Source organism: Eriocheir sinensis, unplaced genomic scaffold (genome assembly GCF_024679095.1).
Source record: "Eriocheir sinensis breed Jianghai 21 unplaced genomic scaffold, ASM2467909v1 Scaffold631, whole genome shotgun sequence".
In the NCBI taxonomy this organism is placed as follows: Eukaryota; Metazoa; Arthropoda; class Malacostraca; order Decapoda; family Varunidae; genus Eriocheir; species Eriocheir sinensis.
Genome location: NW_026111978.1, coordinates 157,414 through 185,390, shown reverse-complemented (window position 1 = coordinate 185,390; position 27,977 = coordinate 157,414). Strand labels below are relative to the sequence as shown.

The 27,977-nt window shown below is 43.6% G+C and overlaps 1 protein-coding gene across 14 annotated transcripts; it reads right to left on the bottom strand.

Annotated features, from left to right (window-relative positions):
* Window positions 1-25: 25 nt before the first annotated feature.
* LOC126993557 (5'-3' exoribonuclease 1-like) lies at window positions 26-27,455 on the bottom strand. 14 transcript variants are annotated; one of them, XR_007747913.1, is made up of 24 exons: window positions 27,224-27,455; window positions 26,654-26,956; window positions 26,017-26,148; window positions 25,719-25,813; window positions 24,482-24,695; window positions 23,533-23,697; window positions 21,972-23,030; window positions 21,336-21,497; window positions 20,674-20,841; window positions 19,594-19,758; window positions 18,006-18,205; window positions 17,456-17,657; window positions 16,580-16,700; window positions 16,003-16,169; window positions 15,376-15,557; window positions 13,836-14,025; window positions 12,795-12,915; window positions 12,305-12,501; window positions 11,239-11,346; window positions 10,218-10,421; window positions 9,070-9,234; window positions 5,576-7,680; window positions 5,334-5,454; window positions 26-5,214 (listed from the first exon to the last, which is right to left on the bottom strand). XR_007747913.1 is itself a non-coding variant. In XM_050852695.1 (22 exons), the coding sequence occupies exons 2-22, from the start codon at window positions 26,726-26,728 to the stop codon at window positions 6,538-6,540; spliced, it is 5,235 nt and encodes a 1,744-aa protein (XP_050708652.1). In that variant the 5' UTR covers window positions 26,729-26,956; window positions 27,224-27,455; the 3' UTR covers window positions 26-6,537. The 14 variants fall into 14 exon arrangements, 2 of the variants coding, with proteins under 2 accessions (XP_050708652.1, XP_050708654.1); XR_007747916.1 differs by having other exon boundaries at window positions 26-5,095; XR_007747907.1 differs by having other exon boundaries at window positions 26-5,095; window positions 5,215-7,680.
* Window positions 27,456-27,977: the final 522 nt, after the last annotated feature.

Here is a 27,977-nt window from a genome sequence, read left to right as displayed (position 1 = left end):
GAGGGAAATGAACAAGACCCACTACTTGCTTTTCTAACTTTTATTTCACAAAATGTGAGAAAATATTCCTCACGGCGGGCGGTGCGTCTGCAGGCGTGGGCAAGGACGAGGAAAAGGTCCCTCATCCTTGGGCGTGGGTGGTGTCCTGTGCTCCGGCCCCAAGGACTCCAGTGTATTACTCCCTAGACTCCTTGGCCAGCCCCGGGCAGCACACACAGGGACTCAAAACTCCTTGATGCACTGGGCCCGTATTCTCAAGACAATTTCGGCTTTCAGACAAATATTTTCCAAAGGCCGCAGAGGTGATTAGCCGCGTTCTCATGAGCAAGGTCTAAATAAATGGTCTAAAATAACCCATTCTTTAGATCTTGCTCATGAGTGCTTTTTCACGGACATGGTACAGAGGCCTTATCAAGCTATCTCTAGGGTCAGGGGGCAGCCAGAAATATAAATCAGGGAAGACTCAGAATGACTAACCAAGAGAAATGTAAAACACGCCGCACTCCACCATGCGCATTGACGTATAGCAAACCATCAGTCTTCCTGATAACCGATAAGGCTCATATAACCACCCATGGAAATACCCACACCTCGAACAAAAGCCTTGAATGTGGATGTGTGAGCCCCGAAATGTTTGAGAATATGGGCCCAGGTCACTTGTAGCAGGAGTCTGGTCAGTCCCGCGGCCAGACAGCCAGACAGACGAGGTGGCTGGCTGGCTGCTGTGGCTGCTGCAGTAGGCAGTGGAGGGTCATCTGTCTGTCTCCTCTGCTGCGAAAATCAATGCTGCAGCACTGTGTGAGGAGCTCGCCTCTCGGGGCAAGGAATAAATATACTTTGTACCACATGATTGTACACATCAAAAGAGCCACTCGTTGGGAAGCTTCAAGAACCTCACTGATAACCTCACCCCCCTCGCATCCTGTTCCCGGACGCCACAGTCATGGGTGATGTTCAGTGTTCTCGGCAGCTTTGGATCTCGTCACTCACCCTCCACACAACCCTTGATATGTCATCGTTTCCACACGGCTCACACAACAGCTGCAATGCTTCTTCAACACCTCACAAACTTGTAAAGCAATTCACTTAAAATGAGGCATAAAAATCTCTACTCTCACAAACACTAAATCAATATCGACGACTTCAAAACCAAGTGTAGGCCACCAGTCCAAACTGACACTGAGAGGTTCACAATATAAGTACAGAACAACACAGACTAATACATTGCATAGTTGTCAACCATCATTCTCGTTAATAATGAGTAAATAACACCATTATAATACTTAAGAGTACCTGACCAGCACAGGTAAATGTTCATTGTCAAATGTTAATGCAGACATCATAATTTTTTTTATAAAGTGTGAATGACATCTGGCATGTTCTCAGCACTACCCTGTATGAAGAAACTCCTTAAAATCTCACACTATTTTACATCAAACAAGTTTTTACAAAAGGACGCATGAGAAACTCTCGCAGAAAGGTAAAAGCTATATGGCACAGCAGCAGCCTCGACCTGTGTGGTGCATAGTGGGTTGCCAACGTTACCTCAGGACTGAGCGCTTGACTCCTTGAATACATTATTGGCCCAGGAAAATGCTAGTCACCATCACTTTACAAGACAATCACTGGGCAAGTTAATAAAGCTGTACTCAACACAATGCAGTATATCTGTCTTCAAGAATATATAGTATTTATATATTGCAGTAATGTATAAATTGTTTACTTATTTAAATCAAAATTATAATGCACTAAACTCTCCAATTCACAAGATAAATGGAATGAAACATAATTATGTACACCACAAATTTCAAAAAACAAATAATTCCCTGTGATGGTGCAAACACAAGTATGAATTAATGTGCGACCACCCCAGCTTCCTTATCTGGGGCAAATGAACCCTTGAAGGAACAAAAGGATTCACAACACTCTTTACTGAATAGCCAATACCTCGGCCTCAAAATCATTCCCCGTGATGGTGCAAACACAAGTATGAATTAATGTGCGACCACCTCATCTTCCTTATCTGGGGCAAATGAACCCTTGAAGGAACAAAAGGATTCACAACACTCTTTACTGAATAGCCAATACCTCGGCCTCAGCTACCTGGCATGTTTAATCTTGCTCATTTAATTAACTTGCCAATAATTCTTTTGTATCCTGCTCCCTTTTTTTTTCTTTTTTCTCTCTTTTTAACATTTGGCCTATAGCACTGGTAGGTTTTCTTGATGGGGCCTAATGGTCAGCCTTAGCCCATTAGTGGTGCAGGCAAGTGTTTTATAGTGGTGCCATCTTGTCTGGCTCATGTTGCCCCCTGGTGCTCAACTAGATCCTCTGTTTTCCTCTCCCTCTTCTTCATCATCCTCATCATCTTCCTCTTCTTTATTTTTTTGTTTTGTTTTTACGTTTCAGCCTTTAGTGCCGGTAGGCTTTCTTGAGGGGCCTGGATGATAGTCGACCCCAGCCCCTCATGGCGCAGGCAAGTGTTTTTATAGTGGCGCCATTTTCTTATTTTCTCTTTTGGGGCTGGACAGGTTGATGAAGACATTATAATCACTCATCTTGGTTTAGAGTGGGATTTTTTCTGCCATGGATGCCCTTCCTGACAGGCAACACCAAATTTAAGCTCAGGGCCTAGGTGGATTGCCTACCATGGCTAACGAGCCCGAGAGTTTCACTAAAGTCTAGGTTGATAGGTGGTCATAAGGACAGCATGTAGGCAGTTTTAGTCACTCAGCTTTTCTTAATGATTTTTTTTTTTCACCTCTACTTCTTTGTATCACTTAGTATTGAAATCACAGCATTCACCACCATATGGTCTGTGTGGTCTAAATTTCATGTAAATCACTTCAACCAAAGCCTTGAGTCTGCCCACACATTCAGAACAGAGGCTCATCATGGCAGGTGGATGTGACTATTTCGTCTCAAGGGAAGAAACACGTCAGGGAAATACAATGTGTAAAAGATTCAAGGAACACAGACATCAATTATTACAAGTAAGTAGAAGTGAGTTTAGTGCATTCTAGTTTTGTTTCTTCATCCATTCACGTTTTGTTAATTACTCAAGTTTTAAACTGTCCACAAAATGCATATATGTACATCCTATGACCTTTTAAAAGAGTGCTCTGTTGTGCTTCTTTTAACTGTGACTTAAGTGCTTGGGCCTCGATTAGAAGAGGGGATACCAAACTTAAATAAGCTAGTAAGACAAACCACAACAATGATTAAGTCCCCTCCTACTAATAGTGTTCTAAGTCTTCCATCATTACTGCCAAAACTACGTAAATGTAAAACAGGCGCAACACATGAATGATAAAAACAAAAACCAATAGCAATACTTTCTATCACTGACACTTGACATAACTCCAGCGTTAAGAATACTCTCGAAGCAACACTCATTTACTCAACTTTCCAGCGCTTCATTGGTAAGAGTATTCCAGAACGACAAGACTCAATCAACACTGCAACACTCCATTCATGGCATTCTGAAGCAACACTCATTTATGCAACACTTTCCAGCACTCCGTTAGTAAGAGTATATCAGGACGACAACTCAATCAACACTTCATATCACTCCATTCACGACATTCTGAAGAAACATTCATATCCACAACACTCCAGAACTCCAAGACAACACTAGAGATAAATCCATACAGCATGACAAGCCTCGATCAACACTTTGTAACACTCCATTCACAACACTCATTTAGACAACACCTCACAGCACTCCAGAGGTATAAGAGAACTCCAAGACAACACTAGAGGTACTTCCGCTCATGGCACACACTCGTAATGCACTCACACAAAAAGAGAAAGACTAAGACGTACGTTCATGGTTTTTCGAGACGCGCAGTAAGCATGACGGAATACTACGACAACACTAGCGAGAGGCAGGAGCGACGCCACAGACCAGCAGCAAAGAGACGAGTCGCGTTTCATCTTACTGGACGGATAGTCTGTGCCCGAGACATGGCGGACACGCTGACATTTCCCTCTCACCTCTCCCTCCCTACTCCCATCTTCTCCCTATCTTTCCTTTTGCATCTACTTTCCCATTAACTTTTCTTCTTCAATATTTCCCTGTCCCCTTCCTTTATCTTTTGCATCTACACTTCCCCATAAGCATTTCCCTCTCATTTCTCCGTCCCCAACTTCTCCCTACTTTTCCTCTCACCCTTCTACCTGTCCCCATCTTCTTATCTTTTGCATCTACACTTCCCCATAAGCATTTCCCTCTCATTTCTCCGTCCCCAACTTCTCCCTATCTTCTATTCTTCCCCATAAACTTTTCTTCTCTGGCATTTTCCTCTCACCCTTCTACCTGTCCCCATCTTCTTATCTTTTGCATCTACACTTTCCCATCAACATTTCTTCCTCTGACATTTCCCACTCACCTCTCCTCTATCTTTTACTCTGTTTCTACGCTTCTCCATCAACATTTCTATTCAATCTGTTCCTGTTTTCCTTCGACTATCTTTCCTTTACACATTTCCACCTCCCTGTAAACCTCATTCTATTTTTATTACAGAATGAGGACTCTTTACTTCTCATGCTGCACCACTCTGAATTTGTTCCCATTTTGAACATGTATATCAGAGCAAGGCTTCTCTATAAATCTGTCTCACTCCTAAGCAACCAATCTTCTTAACACCATCTATGCCTTTCTTTTTATATCATTACTTCCTTCTGAATATGCACTCTATTTGAATACACATCACTCTAAATCTGGTCTCCTTATCCTCATCTTCAATTTCACATTACCCCGTCTCTTACTATACAAGCATATTCCCCTACAAACTGCTTTTTTTCTTCCTGTACAAGATTTAAACATACTTAAAACATACATGACTTGAGATGGCCAGGTGTGATGATGCCTTATTTGTCTATTTGTCTTCACATCTGGACATCTCAAGTCATGTATTTATAAGGAAAAGTCTGCTTAAACCTTGTACGTTCCCTTTGGTACTGCAAATTACAACCTGACCCCAGCTTAACCCCTTCCCTCCCTCCTCCTTCCTACTGTTCCTGGCTCTGTACGATTCATTCCCTTTGACTATAGTTTCATATTGCAAATAACAACCACACTCCCTGACCAAACCTGACCCCATCTCAAACACTTCCCTCCTTCCTCCTTCCTACTGTTCCTGGCTCTGTACGATTCATTCCCTTCGACTCTTGTTGCATACTCTAAATTACAGCCAGACTCCTTGACCAAACCTGACCCCATCTCAAACACTTTCCTCCTTCCTCCTTCCTACTGTTCCTGGCTCTGTACGATTCATTCCCTTCGACTCTTGTTGCATACTCTAAATTACAGCCAGACTCCCTAAACAAACCTGACCCCATCTCAAACACATCCCTCCTTCCTCCTTCCTACTGTTCCTGGCTGTGTACGATTCATTCCCTTAGACTCTTTTGTTTCATACAGCAAATTACAACCACACTCCCTGACCAAACCTGACCCCATCTCAAACACATCCCTCCTTCCTCATTCCTACTGTTCCTGGCTCTGTATGATTCATTCCCTTAGACTCTTTTGTTTCATACTGCAAATTACAACCACACTCCCTGACCAAACCTGACTCCATCTCAAACACTTCCCTCCTTCCTACTGTTCCTGGCTCTCTGTGACTCCTGTGCGCTGAGTCGAGACACTGAGTAGACGTCAACCAATAAATCTACCAACCAGTGTTCTCCCAGCCCTTCAGATCACCCTCGAGAATGGCCTACCTCCCCACCCTTTATCTGGACACGGAGGAGCAGACCGTTACACAAAGTTAAATTAAAAATATAAATTCGCATCTTCTCTTTCACATGCAGTTCGCTCATCCACACCTTATGATTACGACGAAACATTCACTCGGTAATTAGTAAAAGAGCGAGTAAGTTAAATGTGCTCAAACAAATTCAGAGCTTGAGGAAAAACAACAACACGACACCCCACCATAAGACGTATTGCTTCTTCCCAATATGTCAAGACTGGTAGTGGTTGTGATTGTTATGGTGCTTGGTTCTCACATGTTTGTTCCATAGAGGAGTCAGTCAAGGGTAGAATAAGGCTCAATCATACATGTGTTTGCTTGGGGGCTCCTGCGACATTCATGATAAGGGTAGCACTCTGGGAGAAGGGGATGGGTGATAAAGAGTGAGGGAGAGAGAAAGCCTACACAGAAAGACACAAATAGACAGAGAGACAGACAGACATAGAAAAAGGATAAGACAAAAATAGATCTGTCTTTTGTTAACAGGTTCTATAGTGGAAGTAAGTATGGAAAACAGCAAATCTGGCATCAACCATCAATCCACACACACACACACACACACACACACACACACACACACACACACACACACACACACACACACACCACTATACACAACTAGGGATCAAGGAAACGACCACAACAGTAATCACGGACACACACAGTAATAGTAAAACGCTGTTTGTTTTCCTGATGCCATTCACGCCGAGCACCTTGACGGCTGCCGGCGGACATAGGCAAGGAAGACACCCGGTGATACCCCCCTGTGATAGCACCCTCAGTCCTTACCTGGCGCCTGATCAAACCTCACCGCCAACCTATTCCGCACCTGACGTCTGGGTTTTGCCGTCCCCTCTGCTCCCTGCTTCTGGTGCTGCTTCTGTTGTTGCTGGTGGGAACCTTGCTCCTTCTTCTGTTGCTGCTGTTGTTTTTTAGGGGAGTTGGCGCCAGGTTCCGATCTCTCAGCCTGCGCTACGTCGTTGCCGCGTGGCTTGCGTGGGGTCTGGTTGCGTATGACTTGTGTGGGTACGAAGGCGGACTTGGCCGGGGAGCCATTCTTGTGTGTGGCAGGGGGGGTGGGTGTGGCCAAGGTCTGGGACTGCTGGGCGGCGGCAGCAGCAGTCAGCAGGGACATGATGTTAGGCTCCCCCTGTGGCTGCTGCTGCTTGTGATGATGTTGCTGATGTTGCTGTCTTGCTTGATGGTGTTGGAGATGCATTGGTTGATATGGGTGGTGCTGTGGGTGGTGGTGAGGGTGGTGTTGAGGTTGATGCTGGGGGTGGTGCTGTTGGTGGTTTGCAGCTCCACGGAAGATGTCCTGCACAGACACCTCCATTCTGCCCGGGTTTGGGTTTGGATGAGAAGGTTGCTGAGGCTGTTGATTGCAAGCAAACAACTTGGGAGCTTGGAATGGCCTAAGGTTAACGTTGTCGGTGTCCAGACGCTGCACCTGAGACCAAATATTCTCATACAGCTGTATGGTCTGGGGCGGCTGGTTGCTGGAGATGGGCCCACCCCTCCCCAGGCCCACCATACCCTGCCTGTTGTTTGGTGGGGGCCCATTTAGGTTTGAGCCGACCTGCTGCGGATAAATGATCTCCCTAGACTCACTGTCGACAACCTTACTGAAGTACTTGGGGGGCAGGCAGCCACGTGCATCCCCGGAGCACAGGATTTGGCGCTCCCCCTTGAAGAACTTGATCCCGTCCATCATGGCCTGTTGCACGTTGATGAAGACAAAGAGCTGATAGGCATACGGGGCCCCGGTGTTGATGGGGACGAAGGGGTAGCAAGGAATGTGGGAACGTTGGTTAGGCTTGACAAGACCCTGCTGCAGGATCCCACTCCAGGAAGCGTAGTAGGTCCCGTGCACCACACACTCCACCTCGGCCGGGGACTGCAGCGGCACCACTCTGTCCTGCTGGAAGATGCAAAACTCACTCACCAGAACAAACTGACTTACCTTGAAAACATAACAAATATCATCATCTCATCATCTTCAGTTTAACGTCAGATTTTCCCATTTACTTATGAGGTTAGATGGTTGATGATAAGTCTCCAACTATTCCTGTGCATTGCCTCAGCCTCCCCAATGCCCAATGATGCCAAACCCTCTTTACCATCCTCCCTCCCCTTCACATGCCTGAACCACCCCAAGCTCCACACTCTCAGCACTGAACTCAGCTCCTTCAATCCACATCTTGTCACCTCTGCACTGGACATCCCATCTCTCCATGTGATCCCAACCATATACCTCAACATCTAACAGCCACCAATCATTATTAACTCTTTCCATATGATGACGCAGACGTCAGCGTCATGAAGCGCCAGTGGCATATACGACGACGCCTATGTTGGCGTCATACCTAATTACATTTTGTTGTAGTTGTTGCTGAGTGATCCCGTATTCTGTTCTGGCTGTACCTAGGAACTCCGTATATTCCCCTTGAGTTCATATTTTGCTCCACCGTAGAAAATGCCTCAAGCCTGTTTATTTTATGGTAAACTATTTCTCTCACTCTCTCTCTCTCTCTCTCTCACACACACACACACACACACACACACACACACACACAAGACCCACCTCCGGGAGGGCGGCCTTTCAGCCTTTTACTCCGTGAAATCTGTGTATTGCCGGTGAATCAGTGGGATATTTTCCATGATCTTACATCTGTGTCCTTCCCTCCCCTCTCCTCCACTTTCCTCCACAAATCTATTTGTTTATCGCAACTAATATAAGGAAATACAATTCAGCAGATACATGTTATCTATGCATAATGCAAATTTTTCTGTATATTTATGCATACATCTCAAAATTATCAATTAATTTATTTTTCTTTATGTGCACCATTTAATTTTGCATATTTTTATATAAAATACATGATGATTATGTTGAGTTTATGGCTTAAAACTTATTATATTCAGTAGCAACGTTTCAAATTTGGCACACGTGGCCAGACCAGATACGGAGCGGGGCGCTGTTGTCGCCCGGCTGTAATGAAGGGGTTAACCCCCTGACTGCAGATTTCCTACAAGAAGACATCACCAAGCTACAGGAATGGAACAAAAAATAGCTGCTATAATTCAATGAAGAAAAATGTAGTCATGAACCCTGGGAGGGGATATCCAGCATACCAATATCACATGGGAAACACTCCACTATCCACCACAGAGGCAGAGAAAGACCTGCGAGTATATTATGTTACCAGGCTACCAGTAAAAGCCAAATCCATGCCAATCGCAGCAGACGGGTTAAACTCAACGATTGACTAAATGACACTATTATCCCAAAAAGACATCTCCTACGTACCTGGTGTTTCTTGGGTGACTGAGCCTTGCCACTGGGAAGGTCACCGTTGGCCATGCTCTTCCCCTGGGGCTGCGGCATGATGCGCAGGCTGGAGGGGCTGGGGAGCTGGTGGGGGTCAGGGGGCTGGGGGGGGGTGTTCTCGGGGGTCTGGCTGTTGCTGGGGGCCTGGGGAGACAAGGTACAGGTAAGAGGCAGTCAGTAATTAATGGTACTACAGGTGTGTGTGTGTGTGTGTGTGTGTGTGTGTGTGTGTGTGTGTGTGTGTGTGTGTGTGTGTGTGTGTGTGTGTTTTAATTGGTTTTCTTGCAGGTGATTTATTCTTGTTTTTAGTATTGTTTTGTAATGAATGAATATTTCGGGAATTTGCAAGTGGATCAATATCATTACTATTACTATTATATCATTAATGTTTATTTTGGTGACCCTATTTCTACTACTATTACTACTACTACTACTACTACTATTGCTTCTTCTACTACTGCTACTATTGCACCTGCTATTTTTATTACTACCGCTATTTCTTCTACTACTTTTACAGCAACAAGAACTACTAATGCTACTGCTAATAATAATAATGATAATAATGGGAAAATAATAACAGTAGTAGTAATAATAATAATGCAAATTACCTCTACCTCCATCATCACCATTACAACTACTACTATTTCTCAACCCTCGTCACAATATCCTCTCCCTTCTTTCTTTTCTAGAGTAAAGGAAACTGCTCAAGGGCAATATCAAGGCACCTCTCTACCCGAAATTGACCTCTCTTTTGGCTACTCTTTACTTTTATCTTTTATGGGAGCGGCAAGTAGTGGGCTTTATTTATTTATTTATTTTTTTGTACTCTTTTTGTTGCCCTTGAGCCGTGAAATTTGATGTAAAAAAAAGCCTGCTAATCACTGCCCATGCCAATGTTGCCAGATTGTCGTACTCAGCTGATTATATTTCCTGACTTCCTACCCCCAAACTGTCTTCTGGGATCCAACAATGAAACTAATTTATAGTTATCGTTAAAAGAGTTAGATTCTGATGTTTCTTGGCAATAGTAAGGCGTCAGAAACAGGTAAATACTATGCTCTGAGTACGACAATCTAGCAATGGTGGCCCTTGCAAAAGCCAACAGAAAAAGTAACGGCAAAACTAACAGTCTGTGCCGGCGTTCCCGTCCTGCTTCCCGGGTTGCTGCTGATTGTTACTGTTTGGGGGCCGGGGTGAGATGGGGCAGACTGGGCCACTGTCACTATCCCCCTTGGTGGCTGCTGCTGTTGTTGTTGTTGTTGTTTTGGGGGCATTTGTTGTTGTTGGTGAGGCTGGGATTCGTAGCCCCTTGGAAACTGTTGCCGCCATACCTGTAATTAAATGCTTGTCTTGTACTATGAATCAAAATAAATTGGTTTGTGAACATACTTACCTACGTCTTAATCTTCGGCTACAGTTAGTTAGTATGTCAAAATACAACACTTTCACATCATTTATACCACAAAATATCATCATTCACTTTGTTAGATTTTCATGTGGTATTATTTTTACAATACAAGAGGAGGGTATCAAGATGATGAATAAACTGATCACAAATGCTTTGATATATATTATGAAATGGTTTGTGTGAGTGATGATTTTTCTCATTTTTCTCGCTTAGAGGGACCATTAAGTAACATGATCCTCGCTGCTACCGGGTTAAGTTTGTTTTTTCTCCTAAACACCCGATACTAATGAGATTTTGTGCATGCTATCCTCCAGTTTCTTTCTTTCCCTTATTTTTTAGCTTCTGTTATCAACACCAAATACTATACCAGGAATTTTGGTAGCATTTTTAAGTTTGTTTTTCCTCTCAACACCCAATACTAAAGAGATTTTGTGTATGCTATCCTCCAGTTTCTTTCTTTCCCTTATTTCTTAGCTTCTCTTATCAACACCAAATACTATACCGGGAATTTTGGTAGCATTTTTAAGTTTGTTTTTCCTCTCAACACCCAATACTAAAGAGATTTTGTGTATGCTGTCCTCCAATTTCTTTCTTTTGTCTTATTTCTCAGCTTTTCTATCAACACTAAACACTATGCCTAAACAAGTAATCCACACAGTATATATTATTTTGCGTTTGGTTTGGGAGCTTACGAACGTGAACGTCGGACTTGAAACCAAAACAACCGAAGAGCAACTCACCCCTGCACCGGAGTTCTGATTATCGCCTCTGAAGTTCTCGTTCCTCTGGTTCTCGTTCCTGGGGGGGAGGAGGCTGGGCGGACGTGACCATCGGTTCTCCTGGGATGTCTGTGCGGGATTGGGTAAAAAAAAAATTACACCAACAACAAAATCACCTGGGGGCGGCTGTGAGGAATTGGAAAATATAAATAAATAAATAAATAAAAATACAAAATCTCCTAGGGAAGTTACGAGGAATTGGAAAAACAAAGAAAAAAAACTACAAAATCACCTAGGGCGGCTACGAGGAATTGAAAAAGAATAAATAAAATAAATAAATAAATAAATAAATAAATAAATAAATTAAACCAACATTAAATCACCAAGTCAGTTAGGTCGGGTTACCATTACCACACAGCTCTAAGTATAGGAGTACAGTCTTTTAACCTTATGGCACTAGGTGAGTTATAGGCAGAAGTGATGATGGCGGAAATTGTGGAGGGTGTGAAGCAGCAGCGAAATAAAACTGTCACTGTTATTTTCACTCATTTTATACTTCAGCTCAATTCCCTACACCAGTTTTTTTTTTTTTTTTTTTTTAATGAGTACTAAATGTTAATGATTGAATGTTTGGGTTATTTTCAAGTGGCTCATTATAAAACCAGCATCCTCACTCCTTCACCTTTCTACTGTCCAAATCCCTTATGCAAGAGTAAGCCAGCATCTTCACTCTTTCATCCCTGTGTCCTGCCTACTTTAAGAGAAGAGTATCAAGACACTTCTCTACTCGAATTTGACCTCTCTTCTGACCTCTCACTCTTTTTTCTCTTGTTCGGAGAAGCGTTTAGCGGGACTTTCGTTGCTGTTTTTATTTTTTCCCCCTTAACTGCCTCCTTTGTTGTAAAAAAATAAAATAAAAATACACAAATACACCCTACATGACCTCTCTTCTGGCCTCTCATTCTTTTTTATCTTGTTTAGCGGGACTTTTTGTTGTTGTCTTTATTTTTTACCCCTGAGCTGCCTCCTTTGCTGTAATAAAAAATTAAATAAAAATACACAAATACACCCAAGGCTTCACTCTCACCTGGTAGCGCTGGGTGGGTGGGGCCCCCTGACTGGAGGGAGAGCGGCTGCCGTGGGAGACGTTGATGATGGCTGCCCAGTGGAGGGAGTAACAGCGCTGCGCCGAGGCTGGCCCGCGGAGGGTCAGCCCGCCGGGGAAGGCCTCGTCGAAGAGAATGTCGTACAGCATGTCGGCCTGCTTCTCCGCTGGCTGGATCCCTGGTGAGGAGAGGGAGATAGTGGGTGTTATACTGGTGTTTGAGTGAGGTCTCGGTGGTCTTGAGGGTTAGTGTCAAGCCACAGAGGTGAATAAATGATAATTTTTTTTTATAAAAGTAACGTAAAAGACTGCTCCAGAAATAACGTTAAAAAAAATGTATAATAACTGTATAATTGAATAACTTGTAATGTATAAAGTATAATTATTGTTCTCAAGTCTGCACTCTCAACTGCGCTAAATATAATTGGAGTGAAGGCCGCCTGCAACACTACAACACTAACGCAACACTCACCTATGATGGTTCCGCGAGCCCCCAGCGGCACAGAGAAGCCCTCCCTCACGTTGACGACCCGGTCAAACATTTCAAAATTGACAGTGTGGTCTGGCGGGGTGCTGCCCTGGAGGGGGTTGGGCTGGAAAGGAAGACACAGGTAAGTCAGTTAAATCTCCATGTAGAATTTTGGTTTTATGAGAGAATTTAGATTTGACTCCATCTCTCCCTATTCTGGCACTTCCTCTCAGCACACTCAACCCTGTTACTTCCAACTCTCTAGGGTGAGTGAGTGTTGGAGTGAGAGAGAGTTGGAAGTAGCAGGATTGAGTGTGCTGAGAGGGAGTGCCAGAACAGGGAGAGATGGAGACACTTCTGCCGCGGCCACCCCCTGGAGGGAAGTTCACGTGAGGGAGCAGGGCATTGGAGACATAGTTTACATAGACAGATAGATTATAGATTTGTTAAGGAGAGAAGTTCATTACAGCCACACCCAGAGAGATATCCAATAACACACTGAATACATTTCCACAATACTGACGATGCTGGACTTATTCTAGGTAGGGGAAACTCAACAGCCTGATTTCTCCCATATGCTTCTCATACATACAAATGGAACCAACACATACACATACATACAAGAGCTCAGTAGTGCAGTGGTTAGCAAGCTCGCCTCACAACTTAGTTTCTGCACCGACTTACACCCACTACCTCTATCAACTACTATTCCCACCATAACCTCCTTTCCTTCCATGCATTCAATAAGAGGAGAGTATCAGGCCAACCCTACTCCCGAAATTGACCTCTCTTTTGGCCACTTCTCTTAACTCTTTTGTAGGAGCAGTGATTTGAGGGTGTTGGTCATTATTGTTTTATTTTTTTGCCCTTGAGCTGTTTCCTTTACTGTAAAAAAATAAAAAAAATAAAAACACCATACATTCACTACCTCTATCAACTACTATTCCTACTACAACCTCCTTTCCTTCCTCTCATTCCATGCCAGAAAGATAAATCCCAAACTAACACTCCTTGCCAATCTCCTCCACCATCACCAACACCTACCTTGAAGAGCAGGTGAGGGCGGACTTGCATCTTGACAATCTTCGCCCTGATGGTCTTGACCTTGTCCACCTCCTCCGCCAGGCACGCCACCATGGCCTCGCTCAGCGCCAGCGTCCCACATGGCTGACGCTCCGCCTTGGCAAAGTCTGATTTCTTGAGCCAGTCGGTGAGCTCGGCGACCTTCTCCTTGCTGTGGGGCGAGAGGAATAAAAGAGGTCAAGGATTTAGAAGTGCTGGAGGAAATGAAATGAATGGAAGGAGAAACATTTACCTCTGCAAGACCAAACAAAGAAAAATATATAGTTCGTGCTGTGGGATGAGAGGAATAGAAGAAGACGTCAAGGGTTAAGTAGTGCTGGAGGAAATCAAATGAACGTAAGGAGAAACATTTACCTCTGCATGACCAAACAAAGAAAAAAATATAGTTCGTGCTGTGGGATGAGAGGAATAGAAGAAGACGTCAAGGGTTAAGTAGTGCTGGAGGAAATCAAATGAATGGAAGGAGAAACGTTACCTCTGCAAGACCAAACAAAGAAAAATATATAGTTCGTGCTGTGGGATGAGAGGAATAGAAGAAGACGTCAAGGGTTAAGTAGTGCTGGAGGAAATCAAATGAACGGAAGGAGAAACGTTTACCTCTGCATGACCAAACAAAGAAAAATATATAGTTCGTGCTGTGGGATGAGAGGAATAGAAGAAGACGTCAAGGGTTAAGTAGTGCTGGAGGAAATCAAATGAACGGAGGGAGAAACGTTACCTCTACAAGACCAAGCAAACTAAAAAAATATAATTCGCGGAAAAATTAAGTGAAATATTGAGCTATAGATCTAAATTACTATAAGAGAACAATACAGACTGAGGGTTAACTATATGAAATCATGTTACTTTTTTATTTATTCTATAGTTAAGGAGGCAACTCAAGTAAGAAAAAAACTGTGGGGTGAGAGGGATAGAAGTAGTAGAGTGCAAGGTTTCCAGAGTGATTTGCTCAAATTTCTTTCTTTCCTCAAATTGCTTCCTCTTATTTCTTAGCTTCTTATCAACAACAAACAATAGGCAAGGAATTTTCATAGTCTTTACCAGTTAAGGGTTCACGAGTGCCGGAGGAAATCAAATGAATGGAAAGAGAAATGTGAATAATCAGTGGAATATTCTGAAACCTTGGCCACCTAATCCTTGCTGCAAAGTGAATGGAATAGTTTGAGGAAAAATAAAGTACCATATTCACCTATAGATCTAAATCACCATAAGAAAACAAAACAAAATGAGGAGTAACTATATAAGATCATAAGTTCATTTATCCACAGTGAAGGAGGCAGCTCAAGGAAGAAAAAAAGGAAAATAAATTACTTCTGAAAAATAAACAACATTCAACTGTAGAAGAAAATAATAAAGGATTCCGTATATAAGATTACGTTGATTTTTTATAGCATAAGAGACAGCTTAAGGAAAAATAATGCCCATTCCTACTATTTCCTTTGCTGTAAAAAAATAAAATAAATAAATAAAATAAAATGAATGAAGATGAATTGACACTCACTGGTTATCGCCGAACACCTGGTCCTGGTAGAAGATGTCCTGTTGGCCGATGTTGACGGAGAGGTGGTCAAAGATCTCGGGGAACTTCTCCTGGTACTCCATCATGGCCTGAATCGCCTTCTCCGCGTACATCCACGTAGGGCGGTCACTGTTCTCCTGCACCTTCCGGCTGTACCCATTCACCTAAGAGGGACGACGGAGAGGCAGGGGTTTGTAGTTCACCATTTTTAGTTTTTATATTCTATAGTAAATGAGGCAGAGCAAGGAAAATAAGAGAAAGAGAAATAAAAGAAACAAAAAAGACAATTACTACGACTTTTACTAAAACGAAAAATAGAAGAAACAAAAATGACCATTCCTACACTATTAAAAAAAGAAGAAAAAGAAAAGAAACAAAATGACCATTATCATTATCATCATCATCATTTTCATCTCATCGACGCCTGTTCCTAGGAGCTCCCACCAGGGGATAGCCACGGCAGAAGAGTTTCCATCTCTCTCTATTCATACACTCCCTCCTTGCCTGCTCAAAGTTTCTCAAGGATCTTTCACCCCTCTCCCTAACATACTCCTGCTCAATGTCAACAATAGAAACAAACCACACACACACACACACAGGGTCCCTCACCTCCTCATTCTTCTTGTTGTTCTTGAGGTTGAGGCCAATGTTGAGCTTGTTCCTGATCTCCATGTCCCCCGGTGCCATGCTCGTGGTGGGGGGCGCCAGGAACACCGTGCCCGTCAGCCTCGAGAACAGGTGCGAGGACATGCCAAGCCTCTGCGCTGAGTGGTAGCCTGCAGAAGGAAGGGGAGGAGGGTGGGGATTAGTGGTGTTTATAGTATTACAAAGCATCAATTGCGTGCGCCATTGTATAACTGCACTCCTATAATTTCTATTTATTTCCTCTATGTCCCTTTTTACATGCCTCAAGGTCTGTTTATGTACGTATGTATGTATATGTATGTGTTGCTGGAAACCTGGAAAAGAATGGTTGATATGTAGCTATTTTGTGAAGTAGACTCATTGTATCCTTTCAAACTTTCTTATATGCTTTTTCTGGTGTTTATGTATGTATGCGTAAGTGTGTGTGTGTATTGCTAGAAAGATGAGATAGAATGGTATATACAAGGTTGATATGTAGTGTCGTGGTGTGTGTGTGTGTGTGTGTGTGTGTGTGTGTGTGTGTATGCCTCATAATACTTACCGGTGAGATAGCGGTCGGACAGCTGCCCCTGCTTGCTGCGCACCATGTCAAAGTTCGGCTCGTTGGCCACTGTCATGGCCACGCGGATCCTGCCCTTGTGGTTTGGATCAATCTCAATAACCTGTTGGAAGCAGAATTGAGTCATGGGGTGATGAGGGTAATCTGTATGATGCCAAGGTTGTGTAAATAAGTTGTTCTTTGGTGAAAAATACAGAAAAACAAAAAGTAAAGAACAGTAAAAGTGATATATTTGAGCAGAATTACAGATAAACTGCCCTGTATAAGAAAATGACAAATAAAGACAAAAGAATAAAAGATAGAAATGGATGGAACAAGAGTGTTAATGAAGAAGAGTATCCTATGCAAAAAAAAAAAAAATAAATAAATAAATAAATAAAAAAAAAAAAATAAAAAAAAAAAAAAAATAAAGAAAGCAAGAACAGAAAAAGAGGATAATAAAAAAATACTGTGATATCAATTAGCACTAACATTATACCAACTTCTCTCTGCTACTAGGTTCAGCAGATTTCAAACTAAAAGATGGCAGGAAGAATAAATATTTACCAGTACAAAGACGACAAAAAGAATACCACACATCAATCCCTCTTAACATCTCACTTTAACATCTGTACCCATTCCTAGATCCTCCCTTCAGCTTCCCCCTGTCCCCTACCCAAGCCCCTACCATATATACCCTTCCCAGTCCCCCGAACTTCCCTTAGTCTCCTTTCTATATAATTTCTTAGCCCCCCTCAGCTTCCCCCTTCCTCTTCTTATGCCCTATATTATCTGTACTCATTCCTAGCCCTCCTCAGCTTCCTCAGTCCCTCCAGTTTCCTCCGCTCACCCACAGAACCTCACACCTCCATCCCTCACCTCGCCCAATGATCCATAGTGGGGTTGTCCAAGCATGAAGACCTTGGTGCGGGGCGGGAAGTACTCCTGGGGGGTGAGGTGCATCTTGTAGCCGGGGTTGTGCACGCCAATGTCCTTCACCAGCGTCTGCAGGCAGTATGGTTGCACCACCTTGGACCAGGTCTTCTCCAGGGTCATTCTGCCTGAGGGCCCTGCGACGTACCTGGGGAAGGGGAGTGTGGGTGGTGGATGCGGCAAGATGAGGCATGGGTTTTTGTGTGTATTTTCTAGCACTTTCAGATTTTGGGCAACTTTTTTTTCTCCTGTAAACCTATTTCTCTCTCCTGGTCTCCCTAAACACACACACACACACACACACACACTCTCTCTCTCTCTCTCTCTCTCTCTCTCTCTCTCTCTCTCTCTCTCTCTCTCTCTCTCTCTCTCTCTCTCTCTCTCCAAATCTCCCTAAAACTTTTCTTCCTTTCTCTAAGTCTCCCTAAACCTTCCTCTCCATCTCTCCAAGTCTCCTCCTAACCTCCCCCTCCCTCCTTCCTCCCTCTACACTCACTTCCGTCCCGTCATGGGTGTGGCGTAAATAAGGATGTGGATGTCACCGACGTCGACGCCCCAGCGGTCGTGGTAAAAGGCCGACATGAAGTTGCGGGAGCCCGAGAACTCCTCCTTCAGGGTGTGCTCCACGGCGTGTTTCTGCACCTCCCCGTTGCCCCCAAGGCTGTAGCGCACCTTGCTGTCGCTCACTGCCTCCACCTACGATGGGAGACACACAAGAGGGTAAGGAGTTTGCAGGAGGTGGACTGGTGGGTTAGTTTTCACATGGTGCTGAAAAGACTGCAGTAGCAGAGTTGGTATATCATCACCCTCATAAAATAATCCCCTAAGTCATTTTTCAGCGATTTCTAGGTATTTGTTTACATCAATTTTTCATCATGCGACGCCATTTTTGTATAGTTGCCTTCGTCATTCAGGGTTTGAGTGTTCTAGAATTGGCATTTTTCATTTCTGCCTAAATCTTAAGACAAATGAGATAATGACAGTTCTTTTCTGATTTCCTGAAAAGTAGAAAATAATGACGTAGGTGGTTTGTTTACGAAGGTGACGATATGCAAAATACCATACCTCTCGGAAACCTAGTCCCATTCCAGCCCTTAACCCTTCCTTCCCTACACAGCACCTCTCTTATTCAGGTGAACTGGTGGGTTAAATTTTGCATGGTGCGGAAAAGACTGCAGGAGGCTAGTTGGCATATGCAAAATACCTCTTGAAAACCTACAGTCCCAATCCAGCCCTTAACCCTTCCTTCCCTACATAGCACCACTCTTATTCAGGTGGACTGGTGGGTTAAATTTTGCATGGTGCTGAAAAGACTGCAGGAGGCTAGTTGGCATATGCAAAATACCTCTTGGAAACCTACTGTCCCATTCCAGCCCTTAACCCTTCCTTCCCTACACAGCACCTCTCTTATTCACCCCTCCCAGCACCATTTCTCTCTCCCCAGCCTCCTTCAGTCCCCTTGATATCTTACGTCCCCCCAGCATCTTTCATTCCCATTTCTGTACCCTTCCCTAGTCCCTCTCAGCCTCCTTCAGTCCCCTTGATATCTTACGTCCCCCCAGCATCTTTCATTCCCATTTCTGTACCCTTCCTAGTCCCTCTCAGCCTCCTTCAGTCCCCTTGATATTTTACCTCCCCCCAGCATCTTTCATTCCCATTTCTGTACCCTTCCTAGTCCCTCTCAGCCTCCTTCAGTCCCCTTGATGCCTTACCTCCCCCCAGCATCTTTTATTCCCATTTCTGTATGCTTCCCTAGTCCCTCTCAGCTTCCCTTAGTTCCCTTTCTGTGTCCCTTACCACCCGTACCCTTCCCTGGTCCCCCTCACCTTCTTACAGCCCCTTTTCTGGCCCCTTAGCACCTACAACCTTCCCTCAACTTCCCCCACTATCTGTGTCCAACTGTACCCTTCTCTAGTCTCTGTCTCTGTTCCCCAGTCCCCTTCCTGTCCCCCTAACATCTGTACCTTTCCCAAGTCCCCCTTCTGAGTCTCTACCACCGTCACCCTTCCACGGCTTCCCCAGTCCCCATTCTGTGTCCCCCTATCACCCTACCCTCCTCTTCTACCATATCCGTCCCCTCTCACCTTGGCCTCCTGCAGGTGTGGCCAGGAGACAAAGACCTCCTTGCCCAGCAGTTGGTTGGCCAGGTCCCGCAGGTCAGGCCTATCCTTCTCCGTCACGTCCAGGATGAAGTTCTCCCCGCGACTGTTTTGCTGGAACACCTTCACCGCCTCCTTGGCCACATGGAACTGAGGGTGAAGGTTTGAGGAGTTACAGAGTGTGTGTGTGTGTTGAGGGATAACACCACTAATACTGAAAATGATTATGATGATGGTGATGATGATGATGATGATTTTGTTTCACCGTACCTTCACTCACTCCTTGGCCATGTGGAACTGTAGTGAAGATGAGGGAATGAGGGTGAAGTTGATAATGTGTTAATAATATATGTGAGGTGGAGATGTGTAGAATAATAACGAAACATGAAAACCAAGAAATAAACTGAGTCAGAGCGAGAGACAGACAGAGGAAAAGTGAGACAGAAAAAGACAGAGTGAAAGAGAAAGAGACAGAGCAGAAAATAGAAACACCGAAAGACAACAAAGAGATAGAGTGAGAAACAGAGACATGAAAATCGAAACATAAACTGAGTCAGAGCCAGACAGGGAAAAAGTGAGACAGAAAAAGACATAGCAAAAGAGAAAGAGAGAATGAAAAATAGAAACAGGAAAAAGAAGAGAAAGGGAGAGAAAGAAACAGGAACAGAAACACCGACAGAGAAAGAAAAACAAAAATAACAGAAGCAACACAGATAAAGTGGGAGGGAAACAAATAGAGAGCAACAGAAGACGAAGAAAAAGACAAGAGAAGAGAGAAGGGGACAGAACAGTACGCCTCAATTTATGATCAACAAAAGAAACAAGAGCAGAAGGGAAGACAGACAGAGAAAAGAGCTTTCGTAGGAGTTTCGGGCATTTCCAGGGGTAATATATTGACCCTAGTGGTAGTTCGACCCTTCCTCTGTGGCATGAACCTACAAAAACACTCCTTAGAACCTGACTGATCTAATTTTTGGCCTTTGGAAATAGTTGATGTGAGAGTCGGTACTGTCAAAGAAAACCAACCAAAGTACAACAATCTGGCAACGTTGCTCTACACCTCACCTTGTGGTCGACGTGTTTCAGCGTGGGGAAGCCGGCAAAGTATATGTCCTGCCTGACGTCCGGACACAGCCCCTTCTTGATCTTGTGCGGTGGCAGCTCCCACGTCTCCCGCCACACCTTCTCCACCTGCGCGTGGTTCATGTTCACCCCCGGGAAGTACTTGGGGGCCTGAGGAGTGGGGGAGAAAGGGGAAGGTGAGTGGTGGTGTTTACCTGTCTGTCTACTGTGGTGTTTAGAGAGGATATGAACGATTTTTTTTCTTCCTTTTCTATTTTACTTTTTGTCATTTGCAGAGGAATTTAACTTTTTTTCTTCTTTTTTTCCTATTTTATGTTTTGTCATTTGCAGAAGGGTTTAACATTTTTGTATACTCTTTTCCTTCTCAACTTTCTTTCCCTCTTTTAGATTTTTTAGATTCTCCTTTTTTCACCTTTTTTTCCTACTCTCATTTACTTTTGTCATTGGAAGAGGAAATGAACTGTAATTTTTCTCTTTCCTTTCTGTTTTGTTTTGCTATTTGGAGAAGGAATAAGCACTCGCCTATCTACTTCTATCACTAAGAAAGGAAGTTCAATAAAATAAAATCAACATCCAGCCCCTAACACCCAACACCTTCCCTATACACAAATAAATCGAGTGTAGCGTCCATGTTGTAGGCTCACCGGGAAGTCTCCGAGGTTCTTCTCCGTGTAGGTGTAGATGTACATGGGGCCGTGGGAGTTGCGGTTCCTCTCCTCCTCCGTCAGGTACGTGTTGCAGGTCTCCATTGCCTCCAGCAGCTTGGTCTCGTCAATGAAGGGGATGAGCACCACGGCCTCCCAGTCCTGGCGAGGTAGTATTTTTTTATAGTAAAGGAAGCAACTCAAGGGTAAAAGTCCTGGCGAGATGGTATTTTTTTATAGTAAAGGAAGCAACTCAAGGGTAAAAGTCCTGGCGAGATGGTATTTTTTATAGTAAAGGAAGCAACTCAAGGGTACAACTAAAGCAAAAATGCCTGCTAGTACTCCTCCTATATAAAAGAAAGTAGAGAAGAATGGTAAATAATAAACAAAAATAAACAAAAAGTAAAAATATAGACATAAAAAATGGCTAGTACTGCTCCTATTTAAAAGAAAGCAGAGGAGTGGCCAAAAGAGAGGTCAGTTTCAGATGGAGAGGCGTCTTGATCCTCCACTCATTTCTTTGTATAGCATTATATTACTAACAACTACTATTTACGACTTCTACTGCTACTTACAACTACTACTACTACTACTAATGTCTTACACACACACACACACACACACACAAACACCCACCTGCTGCTTCCCATTCAGATCCGTCAGGAAGGTACTCGGGTAGAACTCCTTCAGCGGCGAGTCTTCGTTGCACATGAGCCCCCAGTAGGCCTTGGACAGGAGCTTCTTGCTGAGGGGTGGGAGCACGGCGAGGAGCTGCTGGTACGGGAGGAAGGGGTGCCCCATCTCAAAGTCCATCTTCATGTGGGCGAAATTCCTGACGTCAGAGATGAAGGGGGCATAGTGGAAGGGGTAGTACCAGGACCAGGAGCATATGCCGTTGTAGTAGTAGTTTAGGATCCACTGTATGGCCCTGACGTAGCTGGTGGCCTGGTGGTGGAGGACCTCGGTGTTGACGCGCTTGAGGTTCATCTTGGTCATGTAGTACTCGCGCTTGTGCAGCCGGAACTCCTCCTTGAACAGCCCCTCCTCCTCGGACGTCTCATCCTCATCCTCATCCTCGAGAAACTCCGGGTTGGGTTCGTAGCCTAGACGCTCATACGTCCGACGCAAATCCTCGACCTGATCATCTTCCTCATCCTCCTCAATACCCCCGATCAGGTTGCCGTTCTGCCCGCCTTCCCCACCCTCCTCGTCATCAAAGCTAAATGGCTCAAGCTCCCTGTTACCTCTATTCGGCTTAAACGCTTCCCCATCCTTTAGCCTCTTCGAGTTAAAATACTTCTGGTCCGCGTACGTCTCCTGGAAATTTTCGAAATCGAACTCCGACAACTTCGCCATGAACTTCTCAAAACGCCCCAGATGCAGCTCCCCGCCCTGGTTGAGGTAGCCATCGAGGGTCGGGAGCACGGCTTTATACGTCATGTAGAGCTTCGGTAACGCCTCCTTGTTGATGTGGAGGTGAGGAAGGTGCGGGATGAAGTCATTGCCCACCAGGAACCCCATGAGGACCCAGTCGTCTATTACGCTCTCGAGGTCGTACGGGAAGGGCAGGGCAGCGCGGAGGTCGTAGAATTCGTAGTTGATGTACTCGCGCATGAGGCTCAAGTGGAGGAGGTGAAAGGTTGTCTCTTCAGGTGTGGGGGTGCGCTGGTTGTCCTTCTTCCCGCCAAACCTGACCTGATTGTTTTAAAAAGGAAAGAAAGAGGGAAAGGTTGTTATGTCTTGCTGTGGTGAGATTTATGTTAATTTCAAAGAGTATTAAGTTAAATATAAAAAAATGTAGGGATAAATAGTGAGAGCAATATGAAATAGCGAGTCTAAATTAATAAGTTAAACAGCAAAGAATAATATCTGGATAAAGAATGAAAGTAATAAAAAATAGCAGATCTAAAATGACCAAGTTGCAAACCAAAATACGCTCTCTGGACGAAGAACAAAAGTGATAGGAAGAGATGATAATAATAATAAATATGATACCCTAAAATAAAATATAAAATAGTAAGAGAAAAGAAAAATGGCAATAAAAAAATGACAATAGGAGAGAAAATAAAAATAGAAATAACAGAAACAAAAAATAATGTAAAAATTAATGAAAAAACAATAAAAATCTAGTAAGCAGCAACGAACACAAAGACAATAGAAAAGAAATTATAGATAAAAGAAAAAAAATCTCACTCACCTCCTCCCTGAGCAGCGAGAAGTGTGGTTCGTGCGAGGTGAGGCCCAAGATGATGAGGTCCGCGTCCAGGCCGTAGAGGCAATGGCGGGTGTTGGGGTTGTAGTCAGGGCTGCTCTTGGTGAAGCGAATGTACTCCATGATCTTGTGCTCACCCTCACCCGGCGTCTGGGGGGCGGGTGAGAGGGGTGGGTGAAGAGGAGGAGGAGGAGGAGGAGGAAGAGGGTTATCAATACACTTCTTTCCATTTACATTCCATATTTCTTTTTTTTTATAATCCTCTGTCATAAGTATAAGTATACACAAGGAACTGGCAGCAAAATGATTCAATCCTTTCCTAAAATAATTCAATCCCTTTGTAAAATTATTCAATCCCTTTGTAAAATGATGCAATCCCTCTGTAAAATGATGCAATTTCCTTCTAAAATTACTCAATCCCTTTCTAAAATTATTGAATTCCTCCCTAAAATGGTACAATCCCTTTCTACAATGATTCAATCCCCATCTAGAATCATTCAATCCCGTTCTAAAATGATTCAATCCATTTATAAACCCATAACAATTAATTAATATGAAAACAATACCCACAGACACTACCTCTTCCTTTTACAAATACTTCATTACAGAACACACTAATAGAAAACCACTGACTTCATCTCTATCAAACACTATTAACCCGGTAGCAGCGAGGATCATGTTTCTTAATGGTCCCTCTAAGCGAGAAAAATGAGAAAAAACCATCACTCACACAAACCATTTCATAATATATATCAAAGCATGTGTGATCAGTTTATGTGTCATCTATTTTGGGGGGTTTATATCATGGCACAAATTTGGCCTGTCGCTGGTACACGGTAAAGCCACAAATTTGGCCCATCACTGCTACCGGGTTAATTAAAGAGTACACAAATAGTCTCTAACCCTATTACCCAACAAGGATATTTTTCCTCACCTGGTGTCCTGAGTATATGATCTTACAGTCCTGCCACATCTTGTCCTGGGAGACCTTGCTGGTGACGAAGTACTGCAGCTGCCCATCCAGCCTCTCCATGAAGTCAGTGCCTGGCGTGATGCAGTTGGAGTCAAACCGCTCCTCCGTGGGCAGCACCTCCCCCCTCTCCTGGGCCTTCTTCTCTGCGTCAATGGCTGCCCTGGCTGACCGGAACCTGAGGAAGGGGAGGAGGAGGAGGTAGTGAATGGGTAGGGGTTGTAAGGGAATGATGGGGTTGATAGGTGCAAAGGATAAAAGAATGTGGCAAAAAAGAAAAAATACTCAAAATAGTAAAGGTACATGGCAAAGGGAAGGAAGAGGAGGTAGTGAGTGGGTGGGGGTTGTAAGGGAATGATGGGGTTGATAGGTGCAAAGGATAAAAGAATGTGGCAAAAAAGAAAAAATACTCAAAATAGAAAAGGTACATGGCAAAGGGAAGGAAGAGGAGGTAGTGAGTGGGTGGGGGTTGTAAGGGAATGATGGGGTAGATAGGCATAAATGATAAAAGAAGGTGGCAAAAAAGGAGAAAATAGTACAGGAGCATGGCAAACTAAGGAAAAGATGACAAGAAATATGAGAAAAAGAAGTAGTGGTGGTGGTTGAGTGAATGATGTGGTAAAAAGGAGAAAATAGTGAAGGAACGTGGCAAAAAAAGGGGAAAATTATAGAAGGTGAATAAAGGAAAGATGGTGTACTATTTGAAGTTACCTTGAGAAATTAAGAGGAAAGACTAAAAATGATCAGTCTAGAAATGAGCAATTCTAGCATTTATTACTCTAAGGTAGTAAATGACATAAGACAAAAAAATACATAACATTTTCAGTGGGCTATTTTGTCTCCTTTATGTTTTTTTACCCTTGAACTACTTCCTTTGTAAAAATAATAATAATAATAAAACAAAACAAAAATAAAAGCCCACATTACCCCCACCACCACCACAACTACCACCAAAACACACCAACCAGATTTATGGCTCTTCTTTTTTTTGCCCTTTATCTACTCCATTACTGTAAGAAAAAAGACAAGAATATAAAACATAAAAAAATAGAAAAGAAGAGGAAAAGATAGAAAAAATAAAACAAAAAATGAAAATAGAAAAATATAAATATAAAAAAACAATGAAAAAATATTATAAAAAATCTGGTAAGCCAAAAAAAATTAAATAAATAAATAACAACACCAGAACCCCATAACATACCTGCGGCTGCGTTGCTGGTTCATCTTGGCCCGCGGCGCCACACCATCGACGGCCATGAAGAACACCTTGCGGGGCTGGACCAGACGGAACAACACCTGCAGGGAGGGAGAGAAAGGGAGGGGCAGATGAGGGGAAGGAAACTGACCACACTTCGGCAGGCTTCAGGTCACGCCCTTGTATATATCAAATAAACTCTCATTCCAACCACCAGCGTCTCCTCCCCTCTCATAAATAACAAAGTCTCAATCCTGTAAGAACACACACAAATAAGGCCACAAACATCCACACACACTCTCACCTCAATGTAGTGGAAGATGTCCTTGAACATCTTCTCCTCAGATATCCTGAAGTGTGGGTCATTGTCGTTGGGGTGCGAACAGATGTGGATGATGCCGTTCATGTCGAGATAGAGGTTGTCGAATTCTGGAATCTGCGGAGAGAGGGAGAATGTGTTGCAGTGAGGGAGGAAGGTAAGCTGCAGTGCATATCAGGAAAGCGACTGATGGTGAGGGACAAAATCCAAAAAAATGGTCATAGAGAAAAATCATGGTACAGCATTGTTATATTATCCTACAACTAGAAAATCTTGTGACGTCTCGCTAAATTATCTTTCATTTATGAAAATCAGTAGATTGTTTTAATTAGTGCGCCAATATCTCGTTTCCTATTTAACCAACTGCTCTTCTGTTGTCATATATGTATTCTTACCTATAAACCTCCTGGAAAACCACAAGAAAAGTGTTGAGATAAAAACTACTGTGAAAATAACCATGAAATGTGCGTGGGAATTATAAGTTTTTCTAATAGGTTTGAAAGTTAGTGAAAGATATTTATGACAACAGCAAAGTACTCCGTATGTTGGAAGCGAGATTTGGACTCATTAAAATAACCAGCCTAAACCGAGTAATCTAAGTGTCCCCAGGCCACCCCCTCACCTGGTACTCCTTGACCACCTCGCTGAGGCAGGGGTACCGCTCGCTGATCCACCGGTAGAACTTTGGCACACCCATGCTGGCGGTGCTGAAAGGGGGTCACGGGGCAGGGGGGGCGGCAGTGCAGAAGACCCCGAGACACGAACTCGAGTGGTGGGCGGCGCGTGAGGTCACCGAGGCGCCGCGAGGTGCAGTGACGAGCAGGGGAGGGCGGCGAGCTGGCCCACCGTACCTTGGGTCTTGAATCCCCAAATTGCCCGGTCCACCTTACGTCATTTCCCGGCCACCACCAGCGTGACGGAGGTGCTGTGGACGCGAGGGATGATAACAAAACCTACAGTGTGGGAGGGATAATACAGTATGGGAGGGGTAATACGGTATGGGAGGGATAATACGGTATGGGAGGGATAATACGGTATGGGATGGGTAATAATAACTAAACGTAAAGTGTGGGATGGATAATTTAGTATGGGAAGGATAATACAGTAACGGAGGGGTAATACAGTATGGGAGGGATAACAATAACGACAAATTCTACAGTATGCGAGGGATAATAACAACAACTACACGTACAGTATGGCAATGGTGTTCCAGGTAACTTCCTCCCTTATTTCACCGGCTTACACGCGCTTTTCTCCCTTCCCGCGATATTCTCCCTGTTCACTGACTCCTCCGCTCTAATATCACAGCTGCCGCGGACATTCAAGCTTAAAATCACGTAAATATTGCAAGTTTGTACGCTCTCCTTGCCATGACGAGAGGATTTGTTTACCTCCCAGCAGATCACTGTTGCCAAATCATCATATTCCTAGCATTCCATATATAATTTTCCCCTTAAAAACTATCATCCCCCCATTAATGAAGCTATTCAACCCTAATTTTCATCTAAAACTTAAATATCAACATGTTATATATGAGTGAAGGGAGTAAAGCAAGGTTAGTGAAGCATTCCACATATAATTTTCCCCTTAAAAACTATCACCCCTCTGTAAATGACGCTATGTAGCCCTAATTACAATCAATCAATCATCTAAAACTTAATTATCAACATGTTACATACGAGTATATACGAATGGAAGGAGTAAAGCAAGGTATAGTAAGCATTCCACATATAATTTTCCCTTTAAAAACTATTACCCCCCAATTAATGACGCTATTCAACCCTAATTATCATCTTAAACTTCATTATCAACATATGTTCTATACGAGTGGAAGGAGTGAATCAGGGGTGGCGTAATATAATAAGGTTAATCCATTCCAGTCCAGTCCAGTGGTAGGCGTGGAATTGCCTATGTAACGGCTCCCACTTATGACTTATTCTTGATTC